The sequence below is a fragment of the Aplysia californica genome, unplaced genomic scaffold (assembly GCF_000002075.1).
Source record: "Aplysia californica isolate F4 #8 unplaced genomic scaffold, AplCal3.0 scaffold00115, whole genome shotgun sequence".
Classification (NCBI taxonomy): Eukaryota; Metazoa; Mollusca; class Gastropoda; order Aplysiida; family Aplysiidae; genus Aplysia; species Aplysia californica.
This window is the reverse complement of record NW_004797385.1, coordinates 896,937-914,774: the sequence shown is the minus strand read 5'-3', so window position 1 is coordinate 914,774 and position 17,838 is coordinate 896,937. Positions and strand designations below refer to the sequence as shown.

Sequence of the window (17,838 nt, the reverse complement as noted above, 5' to 3'; positions counted from 1 at the left end):
CCAACTTCATCATCTAAATCATCATCAGCATCTTCATTAACTACAGAATCATCTGCACCAATTACAGAATCAACAACATCATCTGCACCATCTACAGGACCAACATCAGCATTTTCATCAACAGTAACATCATCTGCACCAACTACAGGATCATCATCTCCACCAGCTGCTACATCTTCTTTATTAATTTTTCCATTTACATCAGCTGCACCTACACCAGCTACAGCAGCAGATTCACATCCTGCTTTCTCAAGTACTTCAAAAAAGAGAAAGCACAGTGGTGGCCAAACAGTGTCCATCACAAAATTCTTTTTAAAAAATGTAACCACTGTTTTAGTGGTGTTATGGAAGACTGTGATAGGACACTTAGTTTGTAAATGGCAGTGAAGACTTTATAGAGATAGGACACTTAGGCATGTAAATTCATTTTATATTGTTGAAGTTGGTGAATTTCATCCTTCCTGTCAAGCATTCATATCATACAACATCCCACCTCTCTCATTATACTGCACATCACTTGAACAGATTTGTGGTGAGTAGCTTATTTTCCCGGTTTTTTTGTCTTTTATCTTATTCCATTATTTTTTAAAAAGTATCTATTGACATTTTCTCTCCGCCCTTATTAGTTCAGAAACATAACAAATTAATTTTGTTCGTTTCTATTAAACTTTCTATTTAGAAAGGGATGGTTTTAGGAGGCGGAAATGGCGTGATAAGTTTGCAGGAATGTAAGAATTCAGGAAGTCAGTTTGCAGGAACCGGGCTGTTCAAACACTGGCATCCATGGTAACTACTCAAGTTCATACAGGCTCTCCATAATTTAAAGTACTCATTCTCATGGCATTAATAACAACACAATATTCAAAATAGTAAACATGACTTTTGTATAAGAAACAAAAGAAAATGTATCATCAACTCTCAGGAATTCCAGAAGTTTCCACGAATATGGCACATCGGCATTCTTCACATCAACAAGACAGTCATTTTTTAGCGTCATGTTTTAGTGCTTCCTTCATGCTGAGTGCGGACAATTTGTTCTTGTTTTTCTTCACAAACTCCCTGACAGCCACGGGACTTAACCTGAAATGTTGTCTCAAAGCCCAGCCAATGGCCTTTCGGATGAAAAATTCTTCCTCATGGGCCACCTTTAAGCAATACCTGTGGGAAAGTATGAGAAAAGTTGGAAAGTTCATTTACTTTGCTTCTAAGAGAAGCACTTCAACAAAATCTTAGGTGTATCAAAATACTGGCACAAAACTTATCATCACACTTCTAGTTTTGCACCAAGCAAAAGAATACATCGCCTCAGCAACTCACAAGCTCCAAACTAGTTACAAGTAAATATTTAATTTAAGAAATCAAAGAGAGTACAAGACAAAGAATTATGGCAAATATAATAATAATCATTTCGATATTGAGAGAGCACATGTCCCTGCTTGACAGATGCTCTATGCGCTTTATAATTTATTATTAGGAGTTTTGCTTTCAACTTCAAGCATCTCAACTCTCGTTGTTTGATAAAAATTTTCTATGATTCCTAAAATAGCAAACTCATACGATGACAAAAGTCTAAACATGCCTTGAACAAAATGTCAGCCCTTACCTAAACAGTCTGTCTTCATCTGTATCTTTGCCATAGTGCAGTTGGTAAATCAAAGACACTCTGACCGTCCATCTACATGAGGACACATTCCACTTATCCATGACAGGAAGAAGCTCCTCCGGAAACTTGCGCACTAGCTTTCCAACTGCAGAAAAAAAGGAAAGAAAGAATGCTGTAAAAATATATATACTGAAGAAATTATGACAAATTTCTCTGCCTTGAGAACCATTTAGGCATATTTCAGAAGAATACCATTGTAGTTACCATCTTTAAATAAAAATTGTTACCATTATTTCCACAGGAAAGAACTTGACAATAAAAAGGCTGATACAGACAGAATATTACAGGTAGGATGAGAAAAATTTAGATCACACTCATTTCATACATAAAATTATAATATGCATAATATTTGTCAAGTCTAAAACCAACAGCTCCACTTCAGAGAAACAAGGTAAAAATAACGCTATATATTTTTAAGGAGATTAGTAAAAAAAGAAATGCAATTTTCAAATGAGAGAGTGAAACAGCTCAGAAGGTACTGCTCATTCACATAATTTGTGGCTATTATAATTGTACCAGTAATGTAAAAAATACAGACGAAGAAAAAGAAGAGATAGGTGACAAACAGATGGTCAAATCACAGAGGAAACATTGAAATTAACAGAGACAAAAATGGCAAATCATGCGTTCTCTGCTCCAAGCAATACATCAACAAGATTTTTGTCATTTAGTTCAGGGAAAAAGCAAGACATGCAAACAAAAACAAAAGTAAGAGAGAGATGGAAGCAGAAAGATTATCTTTTGGCTGGAGAAAGATTGAGGTAGACAGATAAGAGAGAATACCCAAACTTGTATACAGTAGCCTCCGCCTAAACGCACGGTGCTCGGGAGGGCTCCTTAGCGTGTGTTTATACAGAGCGTGCGTTTACATAAACCCTTGAAAAGGGAGGAAGGGACGCAGTCATCTCAATTCCTTATATTACTCTAGTGATCTCCCTTGGACTTGGAGGGAGGGGGTCATCTTGGCAGATAATGTGACGACACATGACTGTTTTGTGAAGGATTCCGTGACTGGGGTTAAGAATACAAAGGCGTTGAAGGGGGAGGGGGGGGGGAGACAGACTCAATGTAATGAATATGCACTATAAACGTCGGGAACAGATAACCTAAGAGGAAACTGTTGGCGACGGACCAGCCACGTGGCTTTCCAAGCGACCATCCCCGACCGTAGTATTCATGCAGAGTCACTCTCATTTAGAGAAACATTTCTCTTGTGATTCGTTGAACTAGTACATTATTAGTTTTTAGCACAGCTGATTAGGCTTACTTGGCAAATCTTTAATCCTATAGAGGCCTGTCTAGTTTTTTAACGGCATTTACGTGTGTCGCGCATCAGGCCTAGATCTAACTAAACATTATTCACAGTCAATCAAACACCAGTCAGAAACCTTCTCTCAAAGATAAATTTCCAGTGAAAAATCAAAAAACGTTTAATTCAGTCCCCCCCAATCCCCCCCCCCCCCTCCCCCAACTTTTCACTCACCGACCAGTCCTAGACCTATGTGTCAGTGGAAAGTTGAATGTGAAAACGCTGTCTGTCCATCCATCACTCTGTTCGGCGTGAGGAGCATGCTCACCAATTTATTTCTAGGCTTGTCTTATGCAGGCTGCGCAGGTTGTAGTGAAAATTTCCCCTTGTCAAGCTTTACCTGTCGGCGTGTTTCGCGGATCGGAGCATGTGTTTAGAGGGAGTGACTGCGTTTGTACGTCTAAATTATATAGTAAATAAAACCCCATCAGATGATGAAAGCGTTCGTTTGAGCAGAGCATGCTTTTGTATGGCATGGGTTTAGGCGGAGACTACTGTACATGCATTCAGAGCAAAGAAAACTGATGATAAAAGATATCCTCTCAATCTACTTCTTGGTTTTAGTGAAAGTTTTACGGCACTTGCCACACAATAACGTCGTATAAGTCCCCAAGATTAGAAGAGTTACAAGAGAGTAACAAACATAAAAAGGAAGGAGGAGAGATAAAGACGATAGTTGTTTGATAGGTAAGAAGGAGCAAACCACACCAGAGCACCCGCCAACCACCCACAATCTAGTTTCACAGTACCTGATTTACAATTATAAACAAACAAAAAAACAACTTTATAATACGATATGTAATATAATATTTATATATAAGTAAGACTTAACAAACCAGTAGTGGACAGTGGATCCACTGTATCCCACCAGCTTTTCCCACAGGATACAAACTGATGCACAAAATCTAGAGTCTGCACTGGTAAGCTTGAATGAGCTTGTACGTCATCAGCATAGATGCGCAATATGTACTTCTCAAACAAATCAACGGTGAAGTATTGGAACTCTCGTTCAGGTGAATACCAAGTTTGACAAACTAAGGTGCGCAGGTCAGCTGAACTCAGTTTGTCAACATCACTCCACAGCTGAAACAAAACAAACAAAAACCAGTTTGAGCCCTAAGACAAGAAGACTGAAAAATGAGACATTCCTCCTCTCTCACACAGGCATGCCAATGCAGACGTTCACAGACAAAAATACATTTCATGCAATAAAAACAATAAATACAGTAAAATCCACTTATATCGACATCCAATTTATCAACATTTTGACATATCAACATATTTTCCAATTATAAAAATTTTCCCTTCAACATCTTCACTAAACAATTTCTCCTATATCGACTCTTTTTGCGGCCCACTTTGCTTTATCGACATGCTTCCTGGGTACCTGGCGAAGCCCACGAACATAAATGGGGGGAAAAGCCACGCTAACTGTCAACGCATTAGTTCTTCATTATGTTCGCATACCCGGCAAGTAGCCTATATCGACACACCAGGCTTTAGTAGGTCATGTAGGGCCAACACAGTGTAGTCTCCAACACAGTATAGTGCCTCACACACGTGAGCGTCTCCCGTGCTGGGCATCACCTTCCTACCCCCCCACTCCTGATCGCTCACTCCCCTTCCCCATCCCATTCTCAGTCTGTCGCTGGCAAGTGCCACGGTCAGTGAGTCAGAGTCAGTGCTTCGCCTTTCCATTTTTCCTAGCAAGCCATGAAAAACAGGCCTTACAAGGAAGCTACAACAAAGTTTGCATTGGTGAGTGTGCACCACGGGCTGCTCGGTCTTTGGTATCATAACTCCAACCCCACCCCCCCTTCCCCTCTTGTTAGTTTTAAGAATCAAGGGAAGCAACCATCTTAAAAAGTAGTGTTGTCTGTTACTGCTGACCTCCCCTTGTTTTTTCCTCTTTTGCTTTATATTTTCATTTATCGACATTGTTATATATCGACATTGTTATATATCGACATTAAATTCACTTCCCAAAGCATGTCGATTTTATTTTTAGCAAAATTATATTGTACTTGAAAAACATTTCAGGTCACAGTTTCTTCTAGCTTAACCAACATGAAGCATAAGTGGCATATAATGGAGAGACTTTTTGCCATTACAAGCAGAAGACATGAGTAAAGATTTTTGAACGAGGAAGTTATTGTGTTGAGTATCCCCGTTCATCTGTTGGGAATCTGTATCTATCTGACTCGGACTAGGTTGGCCCTGACAAACAAAGTCAAAGCAGCCAGCTTCCTAAATGAAATAAATTGTGTTGATGGGGGAGTAAAACATTTACAATCAATCAATCAATCAAACATAAAATAACCTCTGAATATCTTGGACTCTGAAATGTTCATCCCAAAACTTACTCTCATGTCATGAGACTAACATAACAATAAGTCATTCGCAGTATCATATCATTCTCATTCTATCATTAAAGTAACTAATACTTCGACAATATGATAGTTTCAAATGCATTCAACAGCATAACACTTTCTATGTGTGTGTGCAAATGTGTCAGAAACTTGGTGCTTTAACCCTAGAATTTTTTTCCACATTTTGACACAATTTTTGTCCTGATCATGTGAAATAAACATGTAACAGAGATTGCTTGAAAAATATTCATAAAATTGCAAAGACTATGTCAAAGTGAGAGACTGAGTAGTTTCATATTTATCTAAACTTTCGGGTCAAAATAAATCTACTCAGATCTAAAACAGATTACGTTCACAGAGTAATGCTTCATGCACTCTGCAATCTGATCTGATGCTGGGATATTCCACTTGGGGACTAGGTGAGTTATGTTGGACACTCCCATTGTCCATCCAAGGAAACTGAGTTAATATGATGTCAACAGCACCAAAAAAAATTAGTGTTTGTTCTACGTAATCTATAGATCTATAAACTTACATCTGTACATAGAGCCTTCCGTTCAGGAAAAGTCATTCCGAAGAAGGGAAATTGGTCCCGCATATACTTGGCCCAGCGAACAGCATTTGCTTCATTCCGAGCATGTTCGAAAATAGAACACAATGTTCTGAACACATCAGTCGTTCCCCAGATATTGTTTGGGTGTGCTCTTAAATCGGCCAAACGTTTCTCATATTTACTTTCAAGCTCTTTTTCAGACAATTTCTTCACTGGCACTGCTTTTCTCTCAGTTGAAGCTAAAGACTTTCTAGCTGGTGGTGCATCAGATACACTTTTTTGTCTGGTTGAAGTTCTTTTAGGTGTAGAAGGGCCTGATTGAGCATCTTTAAGAGCTCTGCTTTGCCGTTTCCCTTTTGCCTCAGATGAGGGGAGATCATTTGCCAGCTTTCTCTTTGAGGCAAGAGAATTTCTTTTGTTGGAATTAGGAGTTCTGGTGTGACCATTTACATCAGTTGAAACAATAGAGCTGCCGCTTCGTCTAGCAGATCTCCTAACACTATTCAGAGCAGGAGAAAGAGCTGCCTGGCCACTTCTGAGCATCCTGTTTGAGCAAAAGAATAGAATTACTTTTTTATCATTATCAATAAATAAGGAATGCTTCAGTTTCAGAAGAAAAAAAATGATAAAGCATTTTATTCTTTGTATTTGATTTCAATATTCAACGTGATCATAATCTCCTGTTGGTTTTGTTTTTGAATGACCTCTTAGATATGCCATACTAGCTGGTACTATACACAGATTCAAGAGATCATATTTTTTTAAGGAGGGCTCTTACTGGGCTGTGTTCTGTTCTTTGCCAGAGACCTTACCGGATCCTCTACAGTCCACCCACAACAGCCTGAAGAAACGGCTGAGCAGAAGACACGGAAGATAGGCCCCTAATATTAATACAAAGACAAGATGAACTTGAACCCATTATTGTACCAGTATGAGAGTCAAAGTGGCATCAAAGAGGTGGAGGTTAGCTGGATCCCCCTGTTGTTATGATAGGGGAATACAGTCAAAATTGTCAAAGACAGTCACCCGACCAATTGTCAAGGAGAAAAGAGGCCAACTAACACAGTGGCATTAGATCTATGATGTAAAAATTCCAAGGGAGAATAGAAATTTAATATGGGAAGCGGCCATTTGTACAGGTGATTGTCTTTCGCAGTGGTTAAGTCTAGCCTTCCAGTCTAGCTGTACTTAAGTCAGGCCCTCTTGAATGAAACATGCTGAGTACGGCTAGCCTGCCAGTCTAGCCAAATTTGGACCTATTGACCGAAACCTGTTGAGGACACAGGTCCCATAAGTAATTATTCAGGTTTAAAATACAAGCACTGTCAGGAAGGCACAGTTTGGTTTCGTCTCAAATACAAACACTTTAGGTATTGCAAAATAAAGATTTATTTACAATTCAGTACTTTTTGCTGTCCATCAGTCCAGCCATCATTATTAAGTACGACTAGCCTAGCCGCTCGCTGTCATTAAATACAATTCAGTACTTTTTTTCTTTTTGTCAGTCTAGCCATCATGATTAAGTTGTATGACTAGCCTGCCAGTCTAGCCGTCTGAAGTACGACTAGCCTAGCCATCTAACCATCAGTAAGTATAATTTATAAGGTGTGTAAGGCTAGCCATCCTTAAGTAAGTACAACTAACCTAGCTGTCCAGAGTAGTACTACCTGTTCGATCAAAATTAAGACGAAAACAGGCACGTCGACTTTAAAGCTTTATATCTCCTATCTGCCTTGCCCTAGAGACAAACCGAAACCAGCTACAGGAAGCCCTGTGATTGGATGACCCCAGGAATGTTCTGTTTCAGCTTGTTCGCATATTTGAGGCCCTTACTGGGTGCAAAAGTGACGCCTGATTTATTTACGTGTTCAGTCACATTTTTTTGTTTTCTCATGGATTCGGGCAGTATTTTGACATTCGGTCATTTTCAATTATTCTCACATTTGTTTCTTTGCAAGCTTAACTCTAGTCCTGCTGGGTTAACCGGAAGAGGGCTCTTATCGATTGATGACCCACTTACGTCGCCCGCGAGCTTGTGCCGCGGGGCGCCGGGGTCAGACACCTGTCACGCGAGCGTGCCGCGGCAGGTCAGGGAAACACCTCATCTTTTATAGCAAACTGATACGATCAATGAAAAAGTGTTACGATCACACGAATAATCCCATTATCTCCTCGTCGGTTGATCAGAGACGCTGAAATTGGAAGTTACACCAAATCGAATAACTTTTCCAGAGTTTTCCAGATTTCACACCTATTATGAATGAACTTGCGAACAGCTGCTTATCAGCTATCGTTCAAAAGAGGATAAAAATGGGATAATTTCCTAATATTTTTTTCATTCAGTTGCTCTCAAATTTCTCCCTCTGGTAGGACAATGGTTCAAAAACCATCAAATATGATTATTTACATCAGGAAACAACGTTTGGTGTAAGAATTAGATCGTTTGAGTAGTGAGGAAAGGTGTTTGCATTGAAAGATGAAAGTCCTATTTCCTGAATATCCTTTCGAGTCCCTCAAGTGTCTAACTGGGTCAAAATGCTCATATTTCATTGGATGAATGTCTCAACCCACGCTCTGTTATCTCTACCAATGCCTCGCGTTGCAAGACAATGCAGTAAGTTCCAGATGGATACACAGGCACAAGCAGACTGACGCACACACATTTTAGCACACAGATGCAGACCCCCCACTAAACGAATGCGTTGCCCGCGCGGGACGACGACTGGTCAGGGACCAGCTGTTGAGCGCCGTGCGGGATTGGGCTTATGGGGCAAACATTTATCAGGGACCAGAATCTTAAGGGTTAATAACATGATTTTTAATGCTTGTTACTTGGACACAATGATAGTTTGTCTAAAGTGGTTGTAATGATATGGGACATAATCCATAATCCACCACAGTTGCTTGTCCATTATATTATCAGTTGCTTCCCTTTCATTGTAAACACTCCATGAGCAGTTCTCAGTCTTGAGATTCAGGGCTTGTGGGAACATAGGGTCTGGGGTGGATATAAAGCTGTGTCTGTGTCTCTAGTTTTTTGGGGGGGTCATTTGACTGGTGAAGTGAACCTTGCTACAGTGGTTTTCACCATTTATAGCTATTTTAATGTGTATGTATCTGACCCACTCTACTACGTGGTATCTGACTCTACTACACTGGCATCTGGCTCACTCAACTACACTGGTAGCTGACTCTGCTACACTGATATCCGACTGTATTACACACTGGTATCTGACTCTACTACACTGGTGTCTGACTGAGCTAATATGCTGTATCTGACTCTACTATTATTTAAATTATGCACAAATTCTTGATTCTTTATTACATAACCATTGGCACCATATTATCTTATGTGTGCCCGAAGGATGAGAAACTACGGATTTTTACGTTACAATCCGGGCACCCCCCCTTTGGGCAAAAACGGCGAGACTGAACTGCAAATTCTCTTTCATCCTTGATAGGGCCTCATATGTAATAACTCCCCAGCTTTCAGAGTTTACCAAAACGAAACGTAGAATCTAGGCCACAGGCTCCTTCATCCACAACCAATGTTAACTCTTCCGAGGGAAGAGCTTGACTATGTTTTGCTCAGTTGATGAAGACAAAGCTGTCTTAACTCTTATCCTGCGTCTGTGCCCAGATGCGTATCTTATCAGCCACCGATTACATCGGACGTGCCGGGCAGGCCGCCGGGGTCACTCAGTGTGTACTGTTGGTGTACAGCGCGCGCGCCGGGAAACGTGTGTTTTCGCCATGAATACCGCGGGAGTGTGTTAACCGATGATGAAAATAACGCTCTATCTTTCATAGCTTTCTATTTATAAAGTGTTACAAACACATGAATAACCCCCTCTCACAAGCTGATAAGACATTGCGAGTAGTTACACCCATTCGAATTATAACCTTTCTGGACGCTCTTGTTGTTATGAATGACCTGAGGTTCGAAAGGGGATAATTTAGGTCAATTTCCGAATGTTTTACACTCAAATTGTTCTTTGTACCTACACAATGGTATTCAAAACTATCAAAGAAGCTTATTTTTTTATCAGGTAGTATCATCTCATACAAAATCAAGCTTATTTGAAATATTTTGTATAGAGAAATGGAAGTCTTGTTTCCTGACTATCCTTTCGAGCTCCTCATGTCTAAGTGGGTCAATTTCTTCTATAATTTCATTGGACGAACATCTAGAGCTACCATCTTGGCATGTTTTGAATGAGACGTATGCCTCGATTACGAACCAACGCAGGCGGTTCTAGCAGAAGGCCACAAACGCACACAAACTCAAGCAGACTGACGCACACACACTTGACCTGCGTGAATGGGGATCCGACTCCGGACCCGAACGACACGTAAGTGGATGCCCGCTGCGCGTGCGCTGAGCCAGGGGCTACACTGATTCGGGACCAGAGCGTAGGCGAGGTGCCGAAATAGGCTTATCGGGCGACATAAACCCGGCTCCCGCAGGATGAGGGTTAAGGACTATTTTTAGCTAAATATCGACGTAACTGTTGTTTCAACAAAAGTAAGAGAGGTTGCTTTAGGTTTGTGTGCCACTCTTTTGGGGCTAGATTTAAAAGCAAAGTTTTAAACGATATTTTTGTGCTCCAGTGCCCGAAAACTAAAAAAATACTTGCAGCCCGACCCGGTACCATTACTCTGCTGTCATAAGTACGGCTAGCCTCTTCCATTGTCTTTTGTATTTACGGAAGGAATTCCGTAACGAGCAACCACTATGAAATAGATCATGGAGTAGGCCTATATAGGCTAGTCAAATACATGGTTAGGGTTAGGGCTCGAGTCAGGGCGGTAGGATCAGGGTTTGGGTTAGTCTGGGCTTGGGTAAGGGGTAGGGGTAGGGGTAGGGTCAGGGTTGGGTCTCTTCTTTATTGTGTTCGTTGGGGTGGTCACTCCTTACGGACATCCTTCCGTATATTTACTGATTTACAGTCCCCCCCCCCCCCCCCCTCCAGGCACAAGTGAAAAGTACTAGATCTAGATCTAGACTCTAGAAGGCAAAGCCAACAAAGAAGACCTAGATTCTAGATCTCTAGATCTAGATAGATATAACTAGATTTCTAAATCTAAATATCGATATTTTTTTACTTTCCCTCCCGTCTCACACTCAGCTACCAGTTGTCCATTTTCTACTAAATATTGATGCGCTGAACACGAATATCAACTTCATTTCCGTCGCAATTTAATAGTTTTTGAAATATTTGATTGTTTTTAACCGAGATAGACATGCTTTGGACCAATCGGGGGGTTCCAGGGGGGCCTGCCCCACTGGGGTAAAAGAAAATCTGGGGGGTTACAGGGGGGCATGCCCCCCTGTTTTTACCCATAATTTTATATTTTACAGTCAGATTTGAAATTGTCTTGAAAATAATTGATTTGCGACAGTTTTAGTGGCTTTATGTGTGATCTGCAGCAAACAGTACAGCAGTTTGACCCCTGAAACAGTGCATCTGTGTGCGGGAGTGAAAGTAAAAATTTACCTCCTAAATTAATATCTCTAGATCTAGAGTCTAGATCTTCTTTATCCTGAAATCGTAGTAAGGAAAATTGATGAGGAGGCAAACTTTCTTTTCAACGTGACAATGTCTATGAACTTACTTGACAAGGTCCCTGAAGCAAGTCTTCGAGAATTCAGCTTACTCAGCCAAAAGTAAAAAAATTCGCGTTATAATGTTTAGTAGACTTAAGATCTTATATCATGTTTAACAACTAGAGGTGTGCGAGTAACGAGTCCAGGCTCGAGTACTCGAGTAATACATTGGGCGAGTCCAGACTCGAGTCACAAGTAAATTACTCGAGTAAGGACTCGAGTAAGGACTCGAGTCCAGACTCGAGTCTGTAGGGGAAAAACAGAAAAAGGAGAAAAATTTGGTTTTTAAAAAAGTTAATAATTGATAAAAGAAAAATTCTGATAAGCAATTTTTTTAAAACTGAAGGAAAAGGAACAAAAAAACAACAAAAAAACAACAAAAATACCCCTTCCCCAAAGGAAAAAACCGAACCCCCCCCCCCCAGAAAAAAGCAAAAAGGAAACCACTGTTAGAAACCTACGATGACCAATCAAACTTCTTTCTTTTATGAAGTGCATTGTCTGAGGTTTACAGATTGTGTACATTTTATTCTTACTGTTGTAACAAAGAATTATTTTTAAAAAATAAAAAATAAGATAAGATAAGATGAAGACTACCTCTATTCTAGCTTAGTTGTTATACAGTTGTAAGCTTCTCACTCACCCGGGGTGAGAGAGCGAGCCTTTTGGCTATTCTCTTCATGTGTGCGTTTACCGTGATGTGATACCCAGTGTAAACCACAGAATTCTAGATCTACACTTTAAAAAAAATTGAATTCTGTCGTGTAAACAAACGTTCCAGTCCTCTTGTGTTAAAAACATGCAATTTTATCTGCGGGCATTGAAAGAGAGAGAGAGAGAAAGAGAGAGAGAGAGAGAGAGAGAGAGAGAGAGAGAGAGAGAGAGAGAGAGAGGAGTAGCCTAGATATAGCGAGAACTTCTGGGCAAAACAAAATGCCGATTAGGGTAGTTCGGCTCTATTCTAAAAGTGAAACAGCCGTAGCATCATTGTAGACCACCAAATTAGTTTTACTTTTGTGTTATAATATCATTTTTTTAAAAAGGGGTTTGTCTATTTAATCATCCTCACCGATAGGAAGTATTTAGAAATTAGGAACACCCGGTTTTGTTTCACAGCGGGTGAGAATAGCCAACACTGGCTAGTCTCACCCGGGGTGAGAGGTCGATCACATTTTTATTCTCACCTGGGGTGAGAATAGCCACTTCCTAAGATAAAATAAAATAAATACGGTATAAACAGCATATGTCTAGAATTGCCATAAGCCTACTCAAGCTACCTCCTAGGAAGGCACTCTATTTTCTGTCCGATATTCAACAAAACCTTTTTTGAAACCCACTAAAATTCCCTTTCGGGATACTATTACTCGAGTAATAACTCGAGTCTTAAGAGCCGTGGGACTCGAGTAATTACTCGAGTAATTACTCGAGTCCAGAGCATATACTCGAGTCTGGACTCGAATCTTAATATGCTGGACTCGCACACCTCTATTAACAACACACCCACACTTTACGTTAGTAGCTATATTGTAATTTACGCAGTATGAAATATTCACAAGCAGCCCGTCGTGATCGTCTATACCTTGTTCACTTTCGTCCGTCCGCATAAAAAAAATAATTCTAGGAAACTTTGCTCGGCACTTCTGCAGGTCAGCGACTAAATAAAAAATATTTTTTCAAAACATCTTGATCCAGTAGTAAAAAAGGTTTTCTCTTTGGGCCATTTAAATTAAAAACCGTTCTTTGGATGCACGGGGCCTACCAAGTATCATTAAAATAAATGACTTAAGAGTAACCTTGCTTTCAAAACTGCTAATTTTGAGACAGCAACACCACCCTGCCCCAACATTTTAAAGTAAGTTTGTAAATTTCATACCCTGACTCTCTAGATGTATCCATGTAAATCTAGAAAATTTCTCACACCGTCTCTTGAATTGCGTTTCTTAAGCGTACATTGAAGTGTGGTGTTGAGAAAAATCATCATCATCATCCAATGCCAGATCTGCGACAGACATCGGCGATCATGGTTCTCCATTCATTTCTTTGCTCAGATGCTCTCAAAAAAGCTACGTTTCCCTGATCTTTCCCTGGTACCCATTTGTTCAGGTTCCCTAAGTAGGTTGTTCTGGCCCTTCCCCTGCCTCGCTTGTCCTCAATTTTGCCAGTGAGAGCTAGATGTTCAAGACCCTTATGTCTATTCAGGAGTCCCAAAAACTGCATTTGTTGTTTCCTGGTTGTTTTTAATATTGAGCGTCCCATGTGGGCTTCATCAAGCACTACCTCATTTGATTTCCTTTCTTTCCACGATACTCTTAGCAGTCTCCTAAGAAACCACATTTCTGTTGCTTCTATTTTATTTTCACTGTCTTTAGTGATTGTCCAGCATTCACAGCCATATATAGAAGGGTTGACCAAACATAGCATTTCAGGACTTTCATTTTGGTGTTCATTGAGATGTTTCTATTTTTCAGGATTGGGCTCATTTTATTGAAACTAGCCTTTGCCATTGTAGTTCTCCTTTATATTTCTGAGGAACATTTGGCATCAGATGTTATCATATACATATATCCTAGATATTTAAACTGTAGGACTTGTTTGATCTTTTCACCTTTGCTAATGAGATTACAACTAGGATTTGCTGCTTTTTTGGATATTACCATGCATTCTGTTTTCTTTACATTCAACAATAATCCTTTACGTTCACTTTCTGTTACAACAGTATCTAGAAGCAAGAAAATAAGTCTACTTTTTAATGTTTAGGTGCATGCTGTAAATCTCCAACCATTTTTTTTTTTTGCCCCATGTTAGGCTACATCTTTTTTTAAAATGAGTCGGAACTTTAGTTTACAATCACCTTTATGAATGGGATTTTGATTCTGTTAGTCATCAAACTTTTAGCCTGTATGCAGAGACAGGAGAAAATTAAACAGAGTGATTTCATTTTGCTTTTGCCTTGTTTTAACCGCAGTTAGATGAAAGTGAACAATACCTCATAAGACCAAATAAGTCTTGTATTGTACATACCTGAATGAACTTTGAATTTCATACAATGTTTTCACAAGGGTAGCTTCCACTTCAAAACAATGAAGTTACATTACAATGACAGTGACTAGTTGATTTCTGTTTCAGGTCATTTGGGAATACATGTATATCTCTTTTGCTTTTTAAAGAATAAGTTTCCTCTGGAGACAATGTTTCAAAAATTCCTCTCCACAAATTATGTCTGCTCTGAAGCACCCAGCTTTTCCTTGTTTATTATTTTTTTTTTTTTGCAGGGTTTTTCTTTTTCCCCCCCGCATCTGACTCCACCTTGGTTTTGTTGTTTGTGGCCTTCCTCCGACCCCTGGGATTCCACCACAATCTCCTTTCTAGCTACACAAGTCACTTTCTTAACGTGCGTCTGTTCCATCGTCATTTGTGCTGGGCCAATTATTTCCCTTTTCTTTTGTCTTTGCCCCCCCCCCCCCTCCCCCTATAAAACATACGTAACATTTCCTGTGGAGAAAAAGGTCAAACCAGCTCAAGTCAGAGATCTTCTCCTAGTAAATACTGATGAAAAATATTAATGTGAAACTTACTGTCGGCATCCTTTGTAAATAATTACAGTCAAACCTTGCTATACCGTCACCCTTGGGATGAGCATGAAGTTGACGGAACAGCATGACTGCAGGTTCAACAGGGTTCATCTGTTGTATAACCCCAACTGCCCAACATCAAAAAACACTCAGAGGCAAGAGCCTTCTCTCTCTCTATCTCTACGTTTTTGTCACGGGAGAAAGCTTATCAAGTAGCCAAAGAGTGAGTTGTACATCGTTTGCAGTGTGTACCTCTGGCGGTCAGTTGGCTGGTGGCACAGCGCGTCAAATTTTATATTAGTTAATCAAGAACCAAACAACTATGTTTATATTGGTGCTCCTTTTTGTACATTGGCAAAATCTTGTAGTAAGCGGGGCTGGCGCTGTATAAAAGGTGGGGGGGTTATGCCGTTCGACTGTATATATATCTCCTGGTTTCTGCTCTATGCAGCAGAACAGAGATGACCTTGCTTTTGAACAGCCTTTCCTTGGTCTATTTTCTCAGTTTTCTAGACTCCTACTTGTAGAAAGCTGACAACACTTCTCATTTTATCTCACCACAACTACCTATTAATGTTATTTAGCCATGTGTTCTTCAATAAGCAATAATTGCAATTGTAGAGAGTGGCATTGAGCAAGATAAGTGAGATCTACAGTATCCATCAACTTTTATCCGCTTATTATAAGTAAAATGTGGTACAACCTTATTATAAGGTTGTACCACATTTTACAGTCTCACTGGCTTTAACTCTAATAAGCATAAATAAATAACAATAATAATAATCATAATATCCCTCCATCCTCTGATCCTAAATTCAAAACATTATGAACAGTAATATTCTACAAATTTTCAAACACTCAATAAGCAAAAATAACAGTTCGGCTTAGAAATAGTAATCATTGAAAGAAAAACATATCTTTTCAAAATGTTAGTTTTTATTTCAAGGCAAGAAATTGTAAACATAACAAAATAGTTTCAGAATGACACAGTCACTTGAACACATTACCCTCAATTCAAACACAACTGGAAGCTGCTTCGTAGAAAGTAAAATACTTTTTCTACAAAAAGATCTGTATGGTTGGTTCAGATGGTTTAGTGTGTTGGTGTCCCTTTTAATGTTCACAAATGGCACACATGAAAGTGTCAGACCACAATATAATACAGCACCAAATGACACTGAATAAGAAAAAAAATTAATTAAGAAATTCATTCAAAATAGATCCACTGATAATTGTCAGTTAGCAGTCAACACTCATCCCGGGGGAGGATGGAAGGACTTAGTGGAGGCCAGGAAACTATCAGTTGGAGAAGTTATGAGAGAACTGGTTAAAACACTTTTTGCAATCCTTCAATTTATGGTAACAAATCCAACCAAAGTGCCAATAGAAGATGAGTAGGCATCACAAGGAGCAGACTACGACGATATACTCATAGGTAACATTAGAACACCAACAAATCATCAAGCCCAAGATAAGTAAGCACTTGTTAAGGGCTAGACTCGGAGTAAACAGTAAGAAATTAAGACTGTAGTTCGTATATAAACTGTTGGATAAGAGGAAGGAGTAAAGCACTGAGCAAGTGAGGGTATCCCAAGATTCAACAGGAATTTGTGATCATAAACAGAAGGATCGCTGTGTTTGTCTGTCTGTCAGTATGCGCAAAGTTGTGAGAACTCACATTCAAGGTATTTTATCTGATACAGTATTCATACAACAGCTCCACAAAAGAACATTTCGTTCAAGTTATACAAAAGTGGAACTACTAGTTTTTTTGTCCTTAAATAAAGGACGGATGGCTTTTAAAGCCTGGTTAAAAGGGGTTAGCAAATTAATTTCAGCAGTCATTTTTCCAGTTCCCTTTGCAGTGCACCTTATCGGTGAAGGAAACCAGACAAAGAGTAATAGTCTGTCAGAAAAAATGTTGAGCAAACAGCGCAGAAACCATTGACAATTGTCAAGATAAGAAAAATTACTAACAAATTATCTTGGATGTTGGAAGCAGTAGTACATATATGTAAAAGAAAAAGAAACAAAAAAAAACCCTACCTACAAGGGATGTATATTTGTTTAACAAGAGAATTTGACTTTAACACTTGGGTTTTTAATCCATTGCCACCAGAAGAAGGAATAACATTCTACATCCCTCTACTCAATACACTTGAAACATTGTGGAACATGCGTTTTAAATCACAAATGAGATCAAACATTGTCCTCATAAAAGACAAGAGTTTCAATTCCGACACCTTACCACCTTCAGTGACACCACATGTTTACAAAGGCAATAATGAGATTCATCACTCAGCTTCTACTCAAGTACACTTTAAATATACTTCCACTCACAAAGAGATACAAGAACAAACACACACACACGCACAAACAAATGCATTTATTCATTCAATGAAAAAGAGTGAAAGTAAAACGGAAAAAGTTATTTGAAATAAGAGAGGAATGCTACCCAAACACGATGAAATACAGTGGAATTAAAAAATTGTAGAGTTTATAGCGTCACCTACGTCGTCTTCGGGTGATTAAACCTGAGAAAACAAAGAATGTAAAGCACTACACAAACGCTAGCCATAGAAATAGGAATAAATCTACTGAAACAACATAACCAAAACACAGCAGATCATATTGCACAACCAATCAATTGAAAATATCAATCAAACTTATAGACTTCTTTCAATAAAATACAGTTAGGGCAACAGAATGAATTCTTTCAATCACATTCCTGTAAACACATGAGCAAACCATACACACAGAGAGA

General features: G+C 39.3%; 1 protein-coding gene across 1 annotated transcript; it reads right to left on the bottom strand.

Annotated features, from left to right (window-relative positions):
* Positions 1–553: 553 nt before the first annotated feature.
* On the bottom strand, positions 554–11,617 carry LOC101854490. Its single transcript, XM_005095854.3, has 5 exons — positions 11,511–11,617; positions 5,877–6,438; positions 3,809–4,055; positions 1,604–1,748; positions 554–1,158 (listed from the first exon to the last, which is right to left on the bottom strand). The coding sequence occupies exons 2-5, from the start codon at positions 6,435–6,437 to the stop codon at positions 981–983; spliced, it is 1,131 nt and encodes a 376-aa protein (XP_005095911.1). The 5' UTR covers position 6,438; positions 11,511–11,617; the 3' UTR covers positions 554–980.
* Positions 11,618–17,838: the final 6,221 nt, after the last annotated feature.

Coding starts and splice junctions, on each gene's coding strand:
- LOC101854490 (XM_005095854.3), bottom strand. CDS start 6,437: ATGCTCAGAAGTGGCCAGGCAGCTCTTTCTCCTGCTCTGAATAGTGTT. Junction 4,056..5,876: donor GGAAGGCTCTATGTACAGAT/GTAAGTTTATAG, acceptor GTTTTGTTTCAG/CTGTGGAGTGATGTTGACAA. Junction 1,749..3,808: donor GGATCCACTGTCCACTACTG/GTTTGTTAAGTC, acceptor TTTTTTCTGCAG/TTGGAAAGCTAGTGCGCAAG.